Source organism: Oryza glaberrima, chromosome 8 (genome assembly GCF_000147395.1).
Source record: "Oryza glaberrima chromosome 8, OglaRS2, whole genome shotgun sequence".
Lineage (NCBI taxonomy): Eukaryota > Viridiplantae > Streptophyta > Magnoliopsida > Poales > Poaceae > Oryza > Oryza glaberrima.
Window position 1 is genome coordinate 2,663,979 of NC_068333.1, and position 24,571 is coordinate 2,688,549.

Consider the following 24,571-nt stretch of genomic DNA (forward strand, 5'->3'; position numbering starts at 1 on the left):
GAACTCAGGAGGTGTCGTCACTGGCATTTCTCGGGGCAGTGTTGCTTGATGATGTCTTTGGCCAGCCAAACCAGCTGGCTAGATTTGGCTAGCCCACCTGGTCATTTGGCCAGCGAGATGGCGTAGCCATCCAAATGGAGAGTTTGTTGCACCTCATTTTCTTGCTATGTTTGCTATTTTTTAACTTAGAGAGTGGGATGGCTGACCGGTTGGAGATGCTCTTAGATGCCTAAAATCTTTTTAAAGACATGTTGAGATTTGGCTTGGAAAGTTATATCATAAATTTATTGGAATTTACAAATTTATTCTAATATAAAATTAAAGATCAATATTTCACAAGTTCAATAAAACTTTATCCTAAACATTAAATATCTATGACCAAAGAGCATATATACTCCCTTTAAATGAACTAAACAACATCATACACAAATTAAATGTAAAGAGGGAGCAGTATTTTTCATGGATGCATATGAGCATATCCAAAACGGTCGTTGTATATATCCGGCCCTTATTTAGGATAGAACATGTGTGCTAGGTAGCACACGGTAATCGAATTTTAATTTGTCGTTCTCATAACGTCAGCTGGTAGCAGCAATACTCGTTCGTCCGTTCTTGGTTGTACAAAACTAATTGCGCTACTCCCTCCGTTTTGTAATAGGTAACAACGTTAATGTTTTATCATATATTTAACGATCGTCTTATTAAAAACATTATCTAATTATAATTTATATTTTAAGTCATTTTGTCCTTAAAAGTATTATGAGCATGATTTATATCTTATACATTCACATAAAAATTATAAATAAGACGAATGATAAAATATATGTTCAAAAATTAACAACGTTATCTATTAAAAAAATGAAGGGGGTAAACTTTGCCTTGTACAAGGGACCAAGAAAGAGACGACGCCGTTGACACGCTAGCTAGCTCACTGCATTAATCACACACACAAAACAACAAATCAAATGGGACTAGGAGGAGACCAAACCAATCAGTAACATGGCTATATATATAGAGAGAGAGACACACACACACCCATCCTGATCCAGCTCGTTCTAACCGATCGATTCATCATCAACAATTCACAAGAACTCCATCACTTACAGTGCAAATCAAGCTGATTTCATCAGACAAATTTCACTAATAACTAGCTTAGCTGCCGTAGAGCCGTGTGCGATCAAGATCGTACCATCCATGGCGTTCTACAAGTACGGCTTCGCCTTCTTGGCCGGCACCGGCTTCGGCGCCGCGCTCACCAGCCTCCGCCGCGACGGCGACAGCTGCTGCCCCATGCGCCGCCGCGGCCGCCGCTGTCGCCGCCGCCACCACGACGACGACGACCAGCTGGTCGACGGCGACGGCGAGGCTGCAGGGGAAGAGCGAGACATGAAGGAGAGCAAGAGGGCGACGACGACGACGAATCCGAAGGCCAAGAAAGGCAGCAACAAGGAGAAGAAGGCAGCTGCTAGTGTTGCTAGGGAGGAGGAGGATGACGATGATGAATAGGATTAATTTGAGTTGATTATTAATTAAGTTCAGTTTGAGTTCAGCTATTATATATTTTTAGGTGCTTGATTCCGTTGCTGTGCCAGTTTAATTGTGCTTGTTTAGCTCTGTACTCGTTATCCTGTTGTGTGTATTGACAAAAATAAGAGAATATACATATATACCTCTCTGTTGTTAAAAAATAAGTACCTTTGTTTGACGGTTTTTATTTTTTACCTAGAGCTTTGCGTTGTGAACGGGAGTCGTCAGCCATCTCGATATTGAGGAACTCACAACTAAGATAATAATAAAACTAGCTAGTGGAATAAATTTAGGCTAACTCGGGATAAACTCCCATTTTGTGACCGGAATGGAAAATTTTCTGGATAAATCTACAAACGAATTACGCTTAGCAAAACGATAAAGATTGAACAAACTAAGGCAAGATAGAGATATATAATATGAAAAGATGACACAATTAGCTAATTGTGTGTTGGATTGTTGGTTGTTGTCAATAAAACCTACCATATTTGTTATAAAGATATCGGTCTTATAATATGAGAGTTTCTCCATGTCTATTATAGAGATCAATTAATACTTGATAAATCTCAACACAAGCAACAAAATATGAGAAATATCTCAATTAGGCTCGGAATCAGAGTTTACTGATCAGACTCGCCATCACGGCCTGGTTGGACTGCTAGATTTCAGTTAGACCGGCCCATATAATGGTTAGATCGGCCTCATCTATATAGAAGTATTGGGCTTTTTAAATATAATTTGGTCTTGCTATAACTGCCCAACTATAAAATTTGGTTGTCAACATACAATTCCTTTTCTTCTTTTTTTTCTTTTACAAATTAGGAATTAAAAAGCACCTACACACCGGTATTAAGGGCAATAAACCATTATCAACCATAAAAAACCCTTGTGAGCATCTCAAAAAACCGGATATCTTACTGTAGAAAAATAATTAACCGTAAATAAGAAGACTCGGATCGTACTAAACAGGTAAAAAAAACTAATTAACTGAGCTAAGCCCACCTCACTATATTTCAACACAATTAATTAACTGCGCAAGTCTCCTAGATTGCTAGCGAGAGAGGCACAAGAAAAATAAAAAGGCGACAATTTAATCGACCAGACAAGGACAAGCCTTGCTCGGTGGGTGGTTGGGGGTATTACAAAAGGTATAAATTCCTGAAGTTCAGCTGTTGTAGTCTGACCCTTGGAGAAGAAGTTGATCATGAATCTTTTATCCACCAAAACCGTGTGATAGTGGCCACCCCTTGCAACGTCAGATCATTTCAACTATTATACTACTAGTAGTTAGCAATATCAATTACTACCTCCGTTTCAACGTTGAACCCATTCGTGTTATTTGAAAAATTAGTGTAAATATGAAAAAGAATAAGTCATACTTAAAGCATTTTTGATAATAAAGCAATTCATAAACAAAATAAATAATAATTTTATTTTTTTAAAAAAATAAGACGAATGATTAAAAGTTACCAACAAAGACTCAAAGCGATAAGTATTCTAAGATGGAGGTAGTATTCAACTCTTGCATAGAACATGGCCATCAATTAGTTATTAATCTGTTGTATACTCTGCACTATTATTCCTAGATCTTTACATTTCCTTAGCTTTGCTCCCTTCAATTCCTTTCTTGAACCCTTGTCCAAGAAACACATATTCATCCGATTGATGGGCACACTGATGCTAGCTTCTTCATCCAGCTAATAACACACACATGACACATATAAATAGCAGCACAGATACACACATTATTCTCATCCATTAACACCACTTCTCATCTGAAGTTCAGACACACACACACACTGACACAAACATATATACTTACATATAAATACAGATATATATAGGTGGTTAGCTACCTGTATAGTTTATACATTAGCTAGTGTATGTGTTGTTGTTGATCATCAATCGCCGGCGACGACAGGAGAGATCGATCGACGATGGGTTGCCTGCTGCGGCGGCTGTTCCCGTTCCTGGTCGGCACGGCGGTGGGCGTGTACGCGGCGCAGAATTACAAGGTCCCCAACCTCCGGGGACTCGCCGACCGCGGCGTCGACGCCGCCAAGCACTACGAGGAGGCCTACCGCAAGAAGCCCTCCGCCGCCGGCGGCGGCGGCGGGAGCAGGAAGAAGATGAACAAGACCGTCGAGATCGACGACGACGAGGAGTAAATTAGTTGATACTGCTAGTGCTAGCTCACTAGTTATTACATTTTCTATGAAAACGAGCAGCTAGTGTGTATGATATGTAAATTATTGGAATGTTCTTATGTGTGTACACGTAAAACTTATACGTAAACCTTATTTGTACTGTTTCTAAATTAAAAAGTTAAAAAGAACGGATATATTAATAAAAATAAAGGACGAAAAATTGATCAAATGGCGAAGTAGTGGCCACTTTCACTATTGCAATCAGCCGAACGTGTAGGTGAATCGACCATTTTGACTCCCATAGAATCAGATTCGTAATCTACTACTGGAGAAACTGTCGACGTTTGATGTCGCGATTCCGGTATTTGTATAGTATGGGAATCGTTGGTACTAGGATATATGTGAGACTTAGATAAAAGACACGGGGACAAGGATTTTTATATAGATTCGGGCCCCTGAATTGTCAGGTAATAACCCTACTCCTATTGGCCGAAGTCGGTCGTTGCTCTTTATTCACCATAATCACACCAGTACAATATTTGGGGTAGCCTATCTAACTGTTGTCGACTTGGCGGTCTGTAGTACTGACTCGTAGTCGACAACAGGGTAGCCTTCCTCCTCGAATCCACATCCGGCGAGATCAGAGACAACGCTATATCTCTCCTGACAGTATCCGTAGGCACCGTAGGGGACTAGCCATGCCTATCTCTGAAATCGATATCCGGCGTCTTGTCTTGGCGTATGTTGGCTTGTATGTTGATCTTATGTCTTGATCTATTGTTCTGTGTATGTTGATTGTGTCCTCTCTCCTCCTAGGGGGCCTTATATTTATGGGTAATTTGGAACCATGCCATTATAATTTTGCAAAGTTTGAGATATGCCATCGGTATCTTAATGACATGCAGGACCCACATGAGTCAATGATATGTGGGTCAGGATGGCATATCTCAAATTTTGCAAAATTATAATGGCATGGTTCCAAATTTCCCTATGTTTATACCCATAGGTGTCCCCTTGTCCAAGTAGAACTAGGGAAATCAATATAGATACAATCCGAATAGTCCTTGTCGTTTCCATGTAGAACTCTAATCATCCTTCCTTATGCGGAACTCCTCCTATATCCGAAGGTTGTTTCCGTATAAGACATGGTATGTGGTGGGTCCTGCCAAGATTTAGTCAACTACTATTAGGTATGTGGTATCCATAACCCTGACAGAAACCATTTTTGGTCGATAAGCCAATTTCCACAATAGTCCCGGTTCCAATAAAAACCGGGACTGAAAAGTATCTTTAGTCCCGGTTTAAAAGCTCAAGGGTACTTTTTGATCTTTAGTTCCAGACAGTGTTACCAACCGGGACTAAAGATCATCTTTAGTCCCGGTTGAAGAAGTTGTTAGATCGAGTCAGGCCCCAATTATCTTTAGTCCCGGTTGGTATAAACAACCGGGACTACAAATAGAACTAACAACCGTGTCCAAAATTCACCCCAAGCCGCACACATATCTCGGTCGATCTTTATCTCTTCGCGCGTCTGTCTGTCCCTTCTCCCTCGGTCTTATCCTTCTTCCCCTCCACTCATTCTCCTCTTCTCTCTTCACTCCTTCTCCTCCCCTTCTCCTCTCCCCTGTCTTCCCGGCGGCGGCAAGCGGCGACCGGTGGCCCGGCGCACGCGGCAGCATGGAAATTTTTTTTCTTTTTTCCTTCTTAATGTGATGTGAATGATTGTGATTTGTGATGCGATCTGTGATTTGTGATATGTGAATGATATTGGGAGATATGTGATATGTGAACTATCTATGTGATTTGTTATTTGTTATTTTTTTAATGATTTGGAGATATTGGACGTGAGAAAAGAAAAAAAAAAGGAAAGATTCGTACCCCGGTTGAAAAACCGGGACTACAGGGGTTACCAACAGGGAGTACAAACGGTTTCTCCGGCAGTGATCTTAACCACAAACTGTGCATATTGTCTTCTTTAAGTACACACGTGCAAAAATTACTTTCTTGGCTGTTTTAAGGATGGTTTTAACTAATGTGTTGTCTACGTAGCACGGTTGACTTAGTCTTCATCTGATGCGGCACTATAGCTAGCGGAAAAAAAAGATAAAAGTGGGATCCACATGTAAATTCCCCATCCTATCTTCTTCCTCACTTCTCACCCTTCTCTCCCCTCCTCTCCCTCGCTTTCCAGCGCTAGTAGAGATGCGGGATGGCTGCAGTGGCAAGGTAAATACAACCAGAGGTAGAGAAGGCGTTGGCGGCTTCTATCCTCTTCTCTCCCTCACTCCTCTCTCTCCTGGTGTCGGGTGTGTCAAGTTAGTCAAATGTAGGAAGGGCGGTGGTTCGGACTAGTATACTCCTTCCTTCTTGTTTTCTCCCCCTTCTCGTTTTATATCCGTATTAACGAATGATATATTAGTCACCTCTTGCTTAATCTCTCTTTGACTCATCCTTCCCCAAGCAACATGAAACCTATCAGCCAGGGAATAATCAACAAACCATATATATCTTTCTAGACTGGTCATATTCGGGGTGAGAACTTCCCTACATGAATCATTTTATTTACTAAAAGTAAAAGAAAAAAAAAATTAAAATCATCCATTACATCTTCCCCAGAACAAGGTGAAACAATTAATCAACCAGCCGCCTATATGTTGCTACAAGTTTGAAGAAGATGATGAAGAAACAATCGCTTGCCGTTGGGCATTTGCAACCTTTCACTCCTTCCAATTCATATCATAAGACGCTATGATTATTTTCCTAGTCAAACTTTTTTAAGTTTGAGGTCAAGTTTATAGAAAAATATAGCAATATTTTCAGTACAAGACAAATATATTATTAAAATATATTCAATGCTACATTCAATAAATTTAATTTGTTTTTGTAGATGCTAATTTTTTTTACAAACTTAATCAGATTTAAAAGTTTAATTGGAAACGTCATATTACTTTATAATATGAAGAGAAACAGAGGGAGTAGCTACTAGTCTTTTCTCAAGTCTCAGCCTTGGAGAAGAAGTTGATCGTCAATCAGAGTCCTTTATCCAAACCAAAACCGTGTGATCGAGCACCTGATCTAGTGGAGTGGCCAACCATGACTTAACTGAAGCGTCAACTCATCTCTCAACTACAGTGGCAGCAGTAGCTGGAGTATCAATTATTCAACTCCTACACAGAACATGGCCATCATATACATCACTATCATCAAGCATATAAATCGATCTTTATATCTGCATCATCCATTTCCTCTTTGCTTTTCTCCTTAATCATCTCCCTCCATCATCCATTCCTTTCTTGAACCCTTGTCCAAGAAACAACAATATTCAGAATTTCAGCTGAAAAACTAATGCTAACTATGACACAAGTATAAATAGCAGCATAGACACAGGCATGTTGTTATCATCAAACACCATTACTCATCTCCAGTTCAGACACTAATTAACATACACACATTAATTAGTGTGTTCTTCATAATTGCCGGCGATCGAGCGAAGGCGACGATGTTTTGCTTGCTGCATCGGTGTTAGCAACCTCTTCTTCTCAACTCAATAATCTCAGAAGCAACCAAATCCAGTACAATCTCAGGAAAATACCAAAGGGATTGGATGAGAAGGAGTAAATAATACAAGCTTCTAGGTTCCGGAAGCTTCTAGATGTAGTAGTGAGGAAAAACAAGAGAGAGAGTGTGGGGGGAATAGAGATCGACGAGGTTCAACCGAACCAAGCCGCCGCCGCCGTTCGTCCAGCCGCCAAGGCCAGCCACCGCCGTTGCCTCCTTTCTGTTCGATGCCCAGACTGTGTAGCTCCCATTTCTTCTTATATGCCTCTTTCTCTCTTGAATTGGACCTGGCTTGGCAAGCAACTGAGCCAGCCCATGTGCGGCCCACCCTGGATACTGATAATCCCCCTTCCTTGAGAGCCGGCTTGTCCCTAAGCCGCTGAAATAAAGCCTCCTGGATCCCATGGCCACTCCAATTCTTTGATACTCAACATTAAGCCATCATTGAAATGAGATAGGTCCAGTACCTTCAGTCTCTCGATGAATTCAAAAAATTCAGCAACTTGCAGAACATACTTCCTTTTATTGACAATATCCTTGCCAAAATCAATATATGATTCACTGTTCAGCACAAGAGCAGGATTTTCCTGGATACTTGGATGTATCTGATCTCATTCTATATAATGTTCTTGGTCTTTGAGATCGTCACAAAACCATGAATCACGTTTTCCATACAAACCTTGCCGGTACTGCCAGGTAATATCTCTGTCTTCAATTCTCCTTTGTAACATCATTTTCTTGGGACAAATTTCAAGTGTAGCTCTAAGATATATCAGCCAATCATAACATACACGGCTAGGAAGAGATGACAACACAGGATCAAACCAAGGGTAGTAAACGCTGCGGTCCATCCCATTCATCCAAATGATTTGATTACTAAAGAATCTCTGAGGTTCAGCATGAAACACACCTAAAATATAGATGTGGTCTGGGCCAGCATCTTGCCATTTTGAGATTGGCTTGGGCAGCAGCTCAAGTATTTGGCTAGCACCTTTCTGTAGAAACGTGGAATCCCCTATACTTATGTTTTCCTCAAAATAAAAGGTGATTCTCTTGTCAATGACCAATTGCGTATCAGATACATCATTTTCCCCTTCCAGTTTCCTTTCCATTCTTTCTTTCACAAAGGATGTTATGCTCTCAGCATGGTTCCTGTCGCTAGTTCCAACAAGACCTAGTAAGAACTCAACCATCTTCACATGAGGACTTCCTACAAGCTCACTGAAGCTTATGCCTTGTGCACTCCTATCACTATCCTTGACCAACTCTAAAATGCAGTACTGAAGCTCCTTTTCTTTCCAGCCATCCCCTACACGAGTTAGCTCAATATTACCAAGCGACAAGCAGAGATCCCACTGTTGCATCCAAGAAACCTTGTCTTTGACTTGAGAAGGAGGAGGCCATGGTTTCAACTCGCCCCAGTGTAAGATTATATCCATTAACTCAGCGGAAAGCACTCCAATGTCATGACATGCCAAGGCAAGATAACTTACTTCAGTTGGTGGAGGCCAGGGTGGCAAACAGCATACTCTAGTCCAACAACAGCTGAATACCGGCCCAACTATTGTTCGCAATTGCCATCCTCTTGAGTTTGGTTCCTTGTTGGCATGCCCAACCAGCCCAGGGCATTTCAATGAATGCCTAGTGTGCATCTTCCCTTCCAAGCTAAGGGTGATGCTCGGCCGCAACACCATGACTTGTGATGGCTCCGCAAGCACTGTGATGACCTCCCAGGCACCCATTATGAAAGGAGGCACATCCAAGGCCTGGACAGTGTCGTCATTGGTGTTGAGGACCACTGTCGAACACCTTGTAGGCATAACCTTCGAAGGGTTTGAGGTGCCAATGCAGGTGGTGTGCCCATTATCCTCGATACCTATCAACTCCACAAAGGCTATAACAGTGGTGGCGCACCTCTCCAGTACAACAACAATGAGGTCGGTCATACCGTTGAAGCTAGAGCAATTCGTCGAACAGTTGGTGAGCGTCTTCTTGGGATGTTCAAGATTGTAAATGTAGGCATCGCTGGTTGTGTCTTCAGCAGGCACCATATCCACAGTGAGATCAGGTGCGATGTCGGAACTACAGCATTTCGTCGAACACATGGTAGGCGTCACTTTGCTCCCCAACTGAAATTTGCAACTCTTCAGCATTCTTCTGGACTTCAGGCAACCACGATTCTACCGCCGCCTTGAGAGACTGGAAATCAGCTCTCCTTCTCTGATCTGCCTCCTCCCGCTTTCGCTCGAACTCCTCGAGCATCCTCAAAAGCATGTCAAACTTGTCCTCAATTTTCATGGCAACTTGCTTGGTGAGCTTGGTGGGGATTGGTGAGCTCTGATACCAAATTGTTAGCAACCTCTTCTTCTCAACTCAATAATCTCAGAAGCAACCAAATCCAGTACAATCTCAGGAAAATACCAAAGGGATTGGATGAGAAGGAGTAAAGAATACAAGCTTCTAGGTTCCGGAAGCTTCTAGATGTAGTAGTGAGGAAAAACAAGAGAGAGAGTGTGGGGGGAATAGAGATCGACGAGGTTCAACCGAACCAAGCCGCCGCCGCCGTTCGTCCAGCCGCCAAGGCCAGCCGCCGCCGTTGCCTCCTTTCTGTTCGATGCCCAGACAGTGTATCTCCCGTTTCTTCTTATATGCCTCTTTCTCTCTTGAATTGGACCTGGCTTGGCAAGCAACTGAGCCAGCCCATGTGCGGCCCACCCTGGATACTGACAATCAGCTGTTCCCGTTCCTGGTCGGCACGGCCGTCGGCGTGTACGCGGCGCAGAACTACAAGGTCCCCAACCTCCGGGGACTCGCCGACCGCGGCGTCGACGTCGCCAAGCACTACGAGGAGGCCTACCGCAAGAAGCCCTCCTCCGCTGGCGCCGGTGCCGGCGGCGGGAGCAAGAAGAGGATGAACAAGTCCGTGGAGATCGACGACGATGTACAGTAACTAAGTTACTGGTACATAGGGATGCAAGCGGGTCGACCTACGAACCCACTTATATATCAAATAAGTGGTAACCCGCGGATTTCCGAGTCGTGGCTCGGTTTGTCGCAACTATAGATGCAAGTGAATCGATTCATAGACCCATTTATAGGTTAAATTAGTATGCAACCCACGAGTCAATACGTAGGTTTTCCACTAATTTTACCTACAAACGGTTCGCGGGTTGGTGCACCTGTACCCCTACTGATGCTGGCTCCTACCCCATCCAAGCTGCAAGGAGTATATATTCTCTACGAAAACGTTTACATGTATGTACGGGTAAATCAACTACTAAATTCGTCTCAAAATATAACAAAGTAGAACTGGATGAGACTGACTATCCAAATCGTAGTACTAGAATGTATTCCGTCTACTTCTAGGTTGCTATATTTTGATGAGAGGGGGGATTATGTTTTAATTACCGAATAATAATAATAAATAACAAATGTATTATATTATTAATTAAAAAATATAAAAATTGAAGATGATTCCACGGTCCGTCATCCGTGTTTGAGTCAGTTATAAAAATTGAATATGTTTACGCGGTTCGTCATCCGTGTTTGAGTCCGTTTTAATTTTATGTTTTGGTTTTAATCTATATCTCATCTCTTCTCTATCTCTACGATTATAAAAATTGAAGATGTTTTTGCCGGTATTTTGGTACGTCGTCCATATATGAGTTGGTTTTTAAGTTTGTTTGCTTTTTGGAAATACATATCCGTATTTGAGTCGGTTTTGAAGATCGTTCACTTCTGGTAATACAGAAGGAACCATATAAGAAATATGTTTAAAAAAACTGTAATGCTAACTTGAGACAATTGGGCTCCTAACTGCAGCTTATGATTTTCTAAAAATATATATATCCAAGTGTGAACTCCCACAATGAATTTTGTCTTAACTAAACCATATAACAATAATAAAATTAAAATAGACTTCATTCGTTGCAACGCACGGACATTTTTTCTAGTTATTATTAAAAAAAATAAAGGAAGAGAAACGCTCAAATGGCAAAGTGGCAGGCATCTGAACTAGAGGGCCTTAACTATTGCAATGGGCCGAGCTCGTCGTTGAATCGGCCCGAGTGACTAGTTGGGCCGTGAAGATTTTTGCAATATTTGTGAATTTGTAAATGGCCCTAAGTAGACAGTTTGCCTTTCTTTACTGGGCCAAGCCCATATCAGAAGCTCACGATGGCCCATTTTATATGTTGGGCCCGTGACACAAACTCAAACAGTTCTCTGGTTTGCAGAGGAGCTATCTGGCAATTACTAGTTTTCAAAGCATGGAGAAAACAGAAGAAGAGAATAATAAATGCACAAACAAAAGGAGAAGGAATTATATGTAGGAGAGTTAGAAATTTGAGGAGCGACCGATAAAATTATATATAGCTGGTGAGACTCTGAAGAAGCCGGAGTTTCCTAACTTATCTATGAATTCCACAGCGAATAAGTTCCACAGTCGATATGTGCAAAGAATTTGGAGGACTAGTTTATTTCAAAAGAAAACAAAGGGGCTGGATATCCTTAGAAATTAAAGTCAGATATAGTTGCTATTTGTGGCATGTATCTGGGCGACATCTAGAGACAAAATTTACAGGATGAGAAGAAGATTAATTTGATGGGTTTCGTCGTGAAACCAGGGTTTGGTTTATGTTACCATCAGTAACCGCGCGGTTACTGCAGTAACCGCGCGGTTACTGCAGTTACCGGCCTTACTGCGGGGTACGGTAATAGAAAAACCATGGTAACCTCTCCAAATTCAAATAAATTTAAAAAATAATTTAAATTTTTGATGAATTTTGTACGGTTTCGTACGGTTTTTCACGGTTACCGCGCGGTAACCGTGCTTATCGTCGGAGCGCGGTAACCGTGCTTACCGTCGGAGCGCGGTAACCCCAGCCCCCGGCGGTTTGGGACACCCTGCATGCATGAAACCCAACAAGAAGTCGTCGTTGGATATCATTTATATTTTGGATATGCATGGGCCAAAACGTAAGCACGGACTCATGCATCAAAAACGAACAATATTTGCAAGCAGACATCACATACGTTGTCCAAAATTAAATTAAATTAAAGCTAGGCATGGCTTGCAATTTGCCTATCGATCGATCGATATTGGCATCATTATATCATTATCATATATCACCTTTTCCTTTCTCTTTCGGTTCAGTTTGTTGGTAATTTCGTTGTGTGCCAACCATCCATGCAATGCATATGTTGGCAATTCACGATGCCGGCCGGCCGTTGCAGAGGCGGCGGCGGCGAGCTGGAAGCAGTTTCGGCCGCCGGCCGGTGAATCCGATCCACGGTCGGTCATCGGCGACGAGCAAAGGCGGATACAGGATTTCCCTCTCCGTTAGTACGTTTCGTGCAAAAGCTTTCGATGTAAAAGTTGCTTTAAAATATTAAATAATATGTCAGTTGTTAAAGTTTGTACATCCATCGTGGATATATAGGCCAGATTTTAATCCATTTTCTAAATAAAAACTTAATTAATCATACGCATCCGGCTTTCTTGTACGTGTTGTGTGTGCAATTTGATAGATGCTGCATACTCTGTTTTCACACGCTCTTTCCATCCCATAAAAAATCAATATTCTCTCTGTCCAATAAAAAACCAACCTAATAACGGATGTGACGTATTTTAATACTACGAATCTAAATGGACTCTATCCAGATTTGTAGTATTATGACGCTCTAGGGCCATCTCCTCCACTGTCACCACCGAGAGAAAATAAGGGGAAGGAAGGAGTCACTGGCATATGAGCCTCACATGCTGACTTAGTTGGTTGGACCAGGTTGGCGAGCTATGTCAACAAAAACCACCTTCAAAACCATTCAGAGGTCATTTTATATCGGTTTTAATAGTTGAGGGTTCAAGATATCTTGCATTTCAATTGAGGAAACCAATCAGATTGGAACAATATTTGAGGGAGTCTAAAAGTGAACTTATTCCTTTCAATGGACCTTCAATTAACAGTTGCCCTTGTTTAGTGGACCCAGTCCATTATCAGAAGCTCACATGTGGCCCATTATGTTGGACCCATGACACAAACCCAAACAATGCAGTAGCATGCAGAGGAGCTATCTGGCTAGGCTTGCAAAGCATGTAGTGATGTAGTAGAAGATAGAAGAAGAGAAAAATAAATGCACAAACAAAACTTATATGTAGGAGAGTTTGCGAAAGAGTATGTAACCTAGTGATTGCACTGACCTGAGTAGCACCCTAAGCTCCTGAGTTCAAATCTCTATTGGAGCGAATTTTAGATTGGGTTGTTTGATAGGCTAACTTCCCAACTTATATACGGCGGTTAATTCCTTTCTGAATTTCATAGCTAATATAATAAGTTCGGCAATCTGTACAGAGATTTTGGACATGTCATTTTCAACTAAAAGAAAAAAAAGCCGGAGATCGTTAGAAAAAAAAGTCAGATATAGTTGCCGTTTGTGACATGTATCAGGGCCGCATGTAGAGACAACAATTACAGGTAGAGAGGTACTACATACATTGGAAGATGAGAAGAAGATTCATTAAATTTGATGGGTTAATTTCGTCATGAAACCCAACAAGAAGTCGACGTTGGATACTCTGGATTATGGGCCACAACGTAAGCAGGGACGCATGCATATATCAGCAACGAACAATTTGCAGCTTAGATCGATATTGGCATCATCATATCATATATTCATAATCATATCTGCTTTTCCTAGCTTTTTATCTTTCGGTTGATCAGTTTGGTAATTTCGTTGTGTGCCATGCTTGCATATGCTGGCGATCCGTTACCGGCCGGCCGTTGCAGATGGTTCGTTCATCGGCGGCGAGCTATAGCGTGTTACTTTCTCCGCTCTAAAATAAAATATAAGGTATTTTATATGGCTCAGAATCTTTTATATTTTGGAAAGTAGATAGTACTATGTATAACCTTTATATTTTAATATATGACGTCGTTAACTTTTAAATACGTATTTGATCATTAATGTAATTAAAAAAATTATGTAATTATTATTTATTTTATCGTAAGTCGTTTTATTATTAAAAAAATAATTTAATCATAATTTATATCTTATGTATTGATGTAAAACTTTTAAATAAAACGATTGGTTAAACATGTGTCCAGTAATCAACATCGTCATCTACTTTAGAAAAAACAGAAACAAAGGGAGTGGTTGCCTACCTAGCTATCACCTTTCCATAATTCTCATGGCTCTTCCCCCATCACGGCATAACAATCGAATACATTATGGTAGGTGTTCTGCTTCTCTGTATCCATGCTCCAAAAGAAAAGGAAAGAAAGAAAGATGAACTAGATGCTGCAAAAAAGAGAAGCAGAAAACGATGGGGAAAAAGAAAAACAGAAGAAGAATTGGCCAAGCATTTGTGTCGACAGTAGTAGTAGCTTGGATTACAGGTGTGTGCAAGCATGATCGCGAGTGAGGTTGCTTTGCATGGCTTGTGGTGAGTAGGCTGCGTACATGCTCAGCCTCTGCTTTAATTTAATTTGCACCGATCGATCCAACAGTGACCGCCGGCCGATCGTCGTCGTCGACGGTGTTAGGAAACGATACGCAAACAAACAATAAAAAACAATAGATCAATGATAGAAGACACGAGATTTTAACGTGGAAAACTCTCCTAAAACAGGAGAGAAAAAACCACGAGCGCCAGCCAGCAAAATATCTTCACTATATCTAGGGCGAGGTTACATCGCCGCACGGCGGCTTACAAGAGGTATATATATGATGGAACCCTAAAAGGGATGACGATCCGTTTCGCGGAGGCTCCGCCCCTGCACCCCCGCTACGCTCCGGCCAAAGCCTCCCGGCGACGGGTCTCCACTCCACTACGACAGAAGCTAGCCTTTATTAAGTGTAAATGAATTTAGATCACAGCTCAGCAGACCGCGACGGCAATGGTCGCCGGTGGCGATATGTGATCAATGTCATGGGTTCATGGTCTCCTGGCAGCTGGAATCTCTCTGCTGCCTGCCTGCTTTTGATTTGATTCCTAGATAACTTGGATGCGACGATCCGGCAGCTGCAGGCCAACAAACTCGAATTTTAGCTCCTTTTTGTGATTCTGCTTGCTTTTTGCTGTCATGGAAGTCACGACATCGATCGATCGACCACGAATCTCTGGTAATTTAGTGGCCCTGTTTGAGAAGCTAGGCCACTAAATTTACCAGCTATAGCTAGCAAGAATATAGGAAATCTAAGTTTCTCAGCGTCTAATGTTTACTTTATTTTTTAATTTTATATTTACAAATTTTAACAATTTAGACAGTTACAGCTGGAGATTTTAGAAAAAAAAATGCTCATTTGTTTCAAGATATAAATAAGTTAGGATTGAATTGGACATATCATGAAGTACGAATCTAAACAGACAACTAAGTTTTAAGGTTACAGTGATATTTTTCTATATTTTGATACATTAATACGGCTGTGTTCGATACTCACGTTTTCCAAACTGCCAAACGGTATATTTTTTGCAAAATATTTTTATACGAAAGTTACTTAAAAAATTATATTGATCTATTTTTAAAACAAAATTAACTAATATTAATTAATCATGCGTTAATAGACTACTCCGTTTTCCGTGTAAATACCCACCACCGAACACAGCCGCCCGTAAGCTTCTCACTATCAAGCAGCGATCGAGCACTATGCCTGAATGATTCACCACTCCTTTCTTTTCGCTCTATAAAATGTTCCTTCTTTAATTAATAGAGTACCATGCACGTACAAATGGTTTATTTAGTGGCCTAGCTTGTTACACGCACTACCGATTTTATTCATTTTATTTTTTTCCAATCCAACCCAGTTCGTTCATTCAGCTTTTCTTTATTTTTAATTTTCCAGTTTGCAGTTTGCATCACACCTCATTTTCGAGTACTCGATCATCTCTGGCCAGTATGCATGAGTGCGTGTCTTATCACCCTTAATCAAATTACTGTCATGATTGTGTGTCCAGTCCAGTGGGCAATTAGTATGGCCTGTTTAGAGGAGATTCTAACTACTCAAAATCAGAAGCTTTTCTAAACAATCCAGTTTTTGGTTCAGATTCTGAGAAACTATAATTGTAGAATTCAAAAAATAAACTAGAAGTCAGAAGCTGAGAAACCTAACTTTTCTAGATTCTTAGAAACTGTCTACCAACCAACCGTTTCTCAGAATTTTAAGCTACCAAACAGCCCATTAGTCACCTATACCTTCTTAACAAACCACAGTACACGATTATATGGATTAGAAAACTCCAATGTGAAAGTTATGATGGGATATAATATCGCTGGTGACAACAACGTCACACGACTATTTTAGCTCCAGCTTGCTTCATTTTAATCAGCTACTAAGTCTACATGTAGCTAGTTACGCCTGCTTGGAAAGTAATTATACACGACATGATGATGAGGATTATATTACTCCGTTCGTTTTCTTAATAAATTATGTACGTCATAATATTTAATCATTTATCTTATTTCAAAATTTTATATAAATATACAATATGTAATTCATGCTTAAAATACTTGAAGTGATAAAACAACTCGCAACGACAAAAATAAATTATAATTACATATTTTTCTAAATAAGATGAATAGTCAAACATGTGGCAAAAAAAATTAACGGTGTCGTCTATTTAAGATCGGAGGTATTATATATACTTGCGTGGGCGTAGCTTCTGGATGGGCCACACGATATCTATCATATATATGGTCACACTTTCACTTTCAACCGTGCATCGATCACCGCTGATGTCCGTCTAATTGACCCTGACTAGCTTAGTTAGATACTCCATAGTTGCACTCCACAATACCTCCATTCTAAATTACTTATGATTCTAGCTTTGTTCTAATTCGTCAAACATTTATAGATTTGATCATTAATTTCTAAAAAATATTATATCGTTTAGCATATTAAAATTTATTTTTTATGTTTTTGGATTCACTATAAGAACATTTTCATAATATATATATAATTCACATGTTGTTAGGATACACGAATTTCTAAATATTAGTGATCAAATATAAAAATGTTTTAACTTAGAACAAGGTTGAAATGATAATAATCAATTTGAAACAGGTGGTAAACTTTTTATATTTGCACAAAATGAATTAAGTTATTAAATTTGCAAATTGTTGACATGCATATATGTACAGGTATAGGAGTGATTGCGTGGAAGCCTAGTTCCTTCTTCTCCAGCTAATTAAGGCAGCCTATCATCATGTCTTCATGACTACGTGGAGTGTGAGACTTAAAATTATGTTGGAATTAAGCGGCGTCAGCAACCCGTTTACGCATTATCCGGTTTCCACAGCAGGAGACAATTATTTAACTTTGTGTTTGCGGCCTCAACTCTGCACGCCACCTTAATTACAATCGATGGCCCATCTACCTAGCCACCTAGGCCATGTTTAGTTCCCCAAAACTTTTCATAAAAACATCATATCGAATATTTAAACACATGTATGAAGCATTAAATATAGATAAAAAATTAATTATACAGTTTGCATGTAAATCGCGAGATAAATCTTTTGAGTATAATTAGTCCATGATTAGCCATAAGTGCTACAATAACCCACATGTACTAATGCCAGCTTAATTAGGCTCAAAAGATTTGTCTCGTGGTTTCCAGACGAGTTACGAAATTAGTTTTTTCGTTCTTGTCCGAAAACTCCTTCCGACATCAGGTCAAACGTCCGATATAACACCCAATTTTTTTCATTTCACCAGTCAAACAGCCCCTAGCTCATCTACTGGTACTTCCCCCGATCTTAATTATAAATACATTATCAAAAGTAGGGTTTACCATTCGTTTTCAAAGTAAAAAAGCCTATTCTCACCGGTTTATCGAAAACCGACTTAAAAATCGATAAAAACCGTGTCTATCGATGGGGAAACAGCTGATTAATGTCGATCGGTTATCACAAAAACCAAGACTTAGCAGTTTCATAAAAACCTGTCGATTTTGTGAACTCTGGTCATAAGTTAGTTTTTTTGATACAGGATGCACACGCTAAAATAGATAGTACACCTCCCCATATATTTACAGTAAATTAATATTTTCGAGAGAATAATAGGCAAGATGTTGGATGTGTTTAGTCTGAAAACAAATGTGGTGGAGATCGATTAGAAACATGAACATCTAGCTAGGTTGTTGGTGTACATACGTGTACGTGTAACTAAGTATCTCCATCAGGACTATGATATGGTCTAAAAATTTAGGATAAGATTTGGTTAAACTTTAAAAATTTTAATGAACAATCTCAAATAACTTTTAGTTTAGAAAAAATGTATACGTAAATTTGTCTATCATAACATCATATACATATTTGATCAAACTCTTAAAATTCTAATAATAGATAACTTATCAAATTATTACTCTATCCGTTTTATATTATAAGACTTTCTAACATTACCTACATTCATATATATATATATATATATATATATATATATATATATATATATATATATATATGTTAATGAATCTAGACATATATATATGTCTAGATTCCTTAACATCTATAATTTTTTTATTTTAAACTAATATTTTCTCCGTTTCATATTATAAGACTTTCTAGCATTACTCACATTCATATAGATGTTAAGGAATCTAGACATATATATATATTTTAAACTAATCTGGTGTTCGACAAATATGAATGTGAGATATGTCTAGATTCATTAACATCTATATGAATATGAGTAATGCTAGAAAGTCTTATAATATAAAATGAAGAAAGTATTAGTTTAAAATAAAAAAAATTATAGTTAAATTTTCCAAAAAGAAATTGTCATCGTACCATCATAAACTAGTTATGTTTTACAAGCTTGTTCTAAAACTAAAAAAAGGGTGGTTTGAATTCTAAAAATCTGTATAAATCTCGTTCTAAAACTTAAATATTTATTATAGCTTGAGGAAGTAACCGCTGAGGAAAAAGGAGGACGGGTCGTCCAAAAGAAATACTCCACCTGTGAAGTATTTTTCCAGTACGTAGAACAATTAGTACATTTTTTAAAAAAACCAAACCGACAAATACATTACAGCTGTAAACATTACACTGAAATAAGCACAAGATTAGTGGGGTACTAGTTAATTAAGGGCTTATTGTCAAGTTGAAGTGCTTATTGTCAAGTTGCAAAAAAAATCTTGAGGCTGTGTTCGGATTCCAGTAATGGGAACTAATCCCTCCCGCACGGAAAACGGAGCCGTCCATTAGCACGTGATTAATTAAATATTAGCTTTTTTTTTCAAAAATTGATTAATTTGATTTTTTAAGACAATTTTCGTATAGAAACTTTTTAAAAAAAACGCATCGTTTAGTAATTTGAAAAGAGTCCACGCGGAAAACGAGGGAGATGTGTTGGGAACATTGGATGCAAACACAGCCGCTGACCGGCCGGAATCGGAGAGAATGATCCTGAGAATATACCTTTACGCGCAGAAGATCCAGAGAAGGAGTACCAAGTAGATAGGGAGGGCCCACTTGGTCAGTTTGGGCGGGTGGGACCCACATGCATCAGCAGACACCATATATGCCTGCCTTCTGCTGAATGCTGACGCCAGCGCCGCTGCATTTGTATAATTCTAATCTGGGGAAGAGAAATGGAAGATAAGGACCCAATCGCCTCACGAATTTCTTTTCAAAATATACCTTTAGGAAATTATGCACATAATATTTCTTATAAACTTCTTCTTTTTTTAAAAAAAGTAATTGGTAGAATGTGATCAGGAAACAGGAGTAGCTTAATGAAAAACTTTCAAACGTAACTATAAGTATAACTAAGATCCAATAACATTATTATTACGTATTTTAGTTGTAATTTAACTTATATTATGTTTACCTAGAGCATGTGTCAGAACTGGATAAAAAGAGTTTTTTTACGTGTACAGGAGTAGCTGTACAGGACGACTGTATGGATTGGCGCAAAATCTACTACATGTACATATCGGCAACGAAAGGTAATTAGGAGATTGATTTTCTAAATTAATCTACTAATTTCGTAGATACATCCGGCATGTATCTACAAAGGTACACAATATTTTATATGCAATTTATCGTATCTATTCAGATCATACAATATTGTCATATCTATAATTTATTATGTTTACCTAGAGCATGTTTTCTATACAATATTTATTGTGCGAGTGTCCTCGATGTTAAATCGACTACGATCTAATACTGGGGGCTCGCTCTATTTTCTCCCGTATAAATTATGCTTGTTTACGGTTTACATAATGCCTGATATTTACATCTGCTCGTTCTATCCTGATAATACTAGAAGATTCATGCAGTTTTTTGAGTACATACTCGATATTCTCTGCTATATGTCTTGCCTTCTAGAAAATATTTTTCAGGAACAATTGAGCACTCGAGTAGGATGTGGTCGAGTACACCGCATTATCGAGGACGATCTAGACAAATGCAGAGTTGTCGCGCCCAACCTACCAACGAAGACTGACGACCTATCTCATAGCACCAACCATGGCTGAGCTACTCGAGAAAAGGTTGTTAACGGATAATTCCTCGCGAACGTCGTCGGCTTGATCACCCGACATGATCGCGAATGGACATCTGGATATGCTACAAGTTGGGTGTGATGCTGGCCACATGAGACGCACATATAAACCAACTCTAGCACCTCCATTGGTGTTCGAGAGATAATTCTACATGTTCGCTGGTCCTCGAACCAGTGCGTAGCAATCTCTCGCACCGCAACCTCCATTGGTGTCCGAGAGATAATTCTACACGTTCGCTGGTCCTCGAACCAGTGTAGCAATCTCTCGCACTGCAACCTCCATTGGTGTCTGAGAGATAATTCTACACGCTCGCTGGTCCTCGAACCAGTGCGTAGCAATCTCCCGCATCGCAACTTCCATTGGTGTTCGAGAGATGATTCTACTCGCTCGCTGGTTCTCGAACCAGTACGTAGCAATCTCCCGCACCGCAACTTCCATTGGTGTTTGAGAGATGATTCTACTCGCTCGCTGGTTCTCGAACCAGTACGTAGCAATCTCCCGCACCGCAACTTCCATTGGTGTTTGAGAGATGATTCTACTCGCTCGCTGGTTCTCGAACCAGTATGTAGCAATCTCTCGCACCGCAACTTCCAATGGTCGAGGTACGACTACAACAATAACGCAGCAGTCCTCGCACCACGACTTCAAATGATCGAGAGACACCTACTCACTGGTCCTCAACCAGTCAATTGTAGCGATCTCTCGTACATTTACTTCTAGTGATTGAGTTACGACTACTACCTGGTTCTTGACCAGAGGTGTAGCGATTCTCCCACTACCTCTACTTCAACAAAGTTGATATCAGGTGCACAATATCGCCAAGTGTTTTACCTAGAGATCCCTTACCACAAAAGACACCTAGCGTTGAAACCTATCCTAATGTCCCTTTACGCCGTCTTGACAAGACCTCTGAGGAACCTAAGGAAACTTCGGCTGGGGACGCCCAGAGCGGATAAGGCCTTGTCGGATCCTGTAGAGACAAAAGACCATGTAAGATCTAGTCGTGTAAGAGTTCTTGCCGTGCGTATTAACCAAGCCGTGTAATCGGAAATTGGGTTTTCCAACTTCACGGCTGGGGGCTAGGATCAGTGCTTGTTCAACCGAGGCAGGTCAAAGGTCCAAGAGCCTTATCCTCCTAGAACGATTCTCCGACGACAAGGCTGGGGGCTAGGGAGAGTGTATAACTCAACAAACTGACTGATCGAAGTCGGTAAAAGAGTAGACGCTCATATACAAAACATTGGTCTGTAAATTTGATTTTCAATTTTCCATACATATTATAACATGTCACCCTTTGAGCGTTCGCTCGGGGGCTATTTCTATCTAATATTCTTTTCTGAGTATTGATTTCAGGAAAATTCTATTCGACATTATCGAAGACTCCATGTCTCTATGGTTCTACACCAAGATCGACTAAGGCGAGTGTGACAAATGTTGACAAGGCTCCGTCGCAGACTCTGCGCCTTCTCGATCACTCGAGAACGGTTGGTGGATATCGTCAAGGAATACGGAATGAAGAGATGGTGTACCTGCCGAGATAAAATTTCTTGACTTCAATCCAAATTCTCGATTACAGCAAGACAGGAGACTTAGTCGTATGCTCTGAACTTTCTTGGTTGACGTCAGAGATTGACTCAGACAAACCCTTTAGGTGCCCGCACGAGGCTGATAAAGGAAGTCTAACGTTATCTCTAAACTCACCGAGAACGGTCACATGAGCTCGAGAACAGTTACTCCAAGATCTGCGCACGGTTGAGAATACGAATTCATTCATTTGCATCGAAGTCGGGGGCTACTGTCAGGGTTATGGATACCACATACCTAATAGTAGTTGACTAAATCTCGGCAGGACCCACCACATACCATGTCCTATACGGAAACAACCTGCGAATATAGGAGGAGTTCCGAATAAGGAAAGACAACCAAACTTCTATATGGAAACGACAAGGACTACTCGGATTGTATCCATATTGGTTTACCTAGTTCTACTTCGACAAGGGGACACCTATGGGTATAAATACAAGACCCCCTAGGAGGAGAGGGGGACAATCAATAGACAATCCACACACCCACCATAGATCAACACACAAGATCAACACACAAGCCAACATACGCCAAGACAAGACGCCGGATATTGACTTCAGAGATAGGCACGGCTAGTCCTCTACGGTATCTCCGGATATTGACAGGAGAGACATTGCGCTATCTCTGATCTCGCCGGGCACGGATTCGAGGAGGAAGACTACCCTGTTGTCGATACGAGTCAGACCTTCAGACCACCATGTCGACAACAGTTAGATAGGCTATCCCGAATATTGTACTGGTGTGATTATGGTGAATAAGAGCAATACCGGCTTCGGCCAACAGGATGTAGGGTTATTACCTGACAATTCAGGGGCCCGAACCTGCATAAAAAATCCTTGTCTCCATCTCTTTTACCTCAGTCTCGCGTATACCCTAGTACCAACAATCCTCATACCATGTAAATACCGGAATCGCGACATCAAACGTCGACAGTAACTATTTGTATTTTTTTTGGAAAACATTTGCTTGGTCAGAAGGTTATCATTAGGAGTCAATATCTCGACACATCGTGGGTCACAAATTAAACGTATTTTTAGTTTTATGCTTTACATAAATTTTTAAGTGACAAATTCAAAAATTTTGAGGATAGAATGTTGTATACTTTCTAGTAATTCCGTCAAACATGTTCCCTATAACGGAGTGTATATTTAATAGCTCGTTTTTTAGTTTAGGGTAAAGAGTTATGCAAGCTTATTATGTAAGGCCCCGTTTGGTAGGGCTCCAAACTCCAACTCCTAACTCCAAACTCCTACTCCAGTGGGAGCTAGCTCCAGTTGGAGTTGGACACTCATCAAAAGTGTTTGGCTACGTTTCAGCTCTAGATCTGCAAAAAAAAAAAAGAAAATAAAATAAAAACAAAAATCCCAGCCGCCGGCCGCTCCCATCCCCTGTGCGCGCCGCCCACCTCCCCCCGTTCTCCGCCGGCCGTCCCCATCCCCTGCGCGCGCCGCCCTCCACCGGCCGCGCGCCGCCCACCTCCCACCGCTCTCCACCGGCCACCCGCCTCCCCCTGCCCTCCGCCGGCCGCGCGCCGCCCTCCGCCAGCCGTCCGCCGGCCGCACGCCGTCCTCTGCCCGCCGAGCTTCGTCGCCTCGGTAGTGCACCTCCCGGCGGCCGCGCGCGCCGTCCCCCGTCGGTTGCGCGTCGTCGCCGCGCGCCGCCCATCTTCCTCCCGCGTGCTTGCCGCGCACCACCGCCGTGGCGCCTGCCGTCGCCGCCGCCTGATGCCAACGCCAATGCCCCCGCCTGCATTTGTTAGGGCTCGAGAGGAAGACGGAGAAGGAGAGAGAACGGGAGGAGGAGGTTGGTAGGGGTAGTTCAGTGGCATTTTCATGTAAATACACTAAAATTTTAAAGGGTAGTGGGTCTTTTAGAGTGGAGTGGAGCTGTGGAGCAGCAAAAACCTAGCTCCACACCCTTGTAGTACAAATTTGTGGAGTAGCTCTGCCAACTCCGCTCCAAAAAATGAAGGATCTGAACCGTTTGGCACAGCTCCGGCTCTAGGTAAGTTGGAGTTGGGAGCTGGAGCTGTGCCAAACGGGGCCTAAGTTGCACAAAATCACTCGGATTTTGACACGTGACTTGTAACCATAATATTATTTATCATTTTGACTTTGATATATTGTATTTTTAACTTCTATCATCATGTTTCAATTTATAGGTTTTTATCAATCATATAAATGTTACATCTATGAAAGCACAACTATTTTGAATCTCAATATATGTATATATCCGAATAGTTAATGGTGTGATT

General features: G+C 40.8%; 2 protein-coding genes across 2 annotated transcripts; both read left to right on the plus strand.

Moving 5' to 3' along the window:
• Nucleotides 1-3,270: 3,270 nt before the first annotated feature.
• LOC127782960 (uncharacterized) lies at nucleotides 3,271-3,903 on the plus strand. Its single transcript, XM_052310254.1, has one exon. The coding sequence runs from the start codon at nucleotides 3,465-3,467 to the stop codon at nucleotides 3,693-3,695; it is 231 nt and encodes a 76-aa protein (XP_052166214.1). The 5' UTR covers nucleotides 3,271-3,464; the 3' UTR covers nucleotides 3,696-3,903.
• A 5,925-nt stretch (nucleotides 3,904-9,828) lies between these two features.
• Nucleotides 9,829-10,615, plus strand: LOC127781423 (uncharacterized). The gene has a single exon (XM_052308374.1). The coding sequence runs from the start codon at nucleotides 9,847-9,849 to the stop codon at nucleotides 10,180-10,182; it is 336 nt and encodes a 111-aa protein (XP_052164334.1). The 5' UTR covers nucleotides 9,829-9,846; the 3' UTR covers nucleotides 10,183-10,615.
• Nucleotides 10,616-24,571: the final 13,956 nt, after the last annotated feature.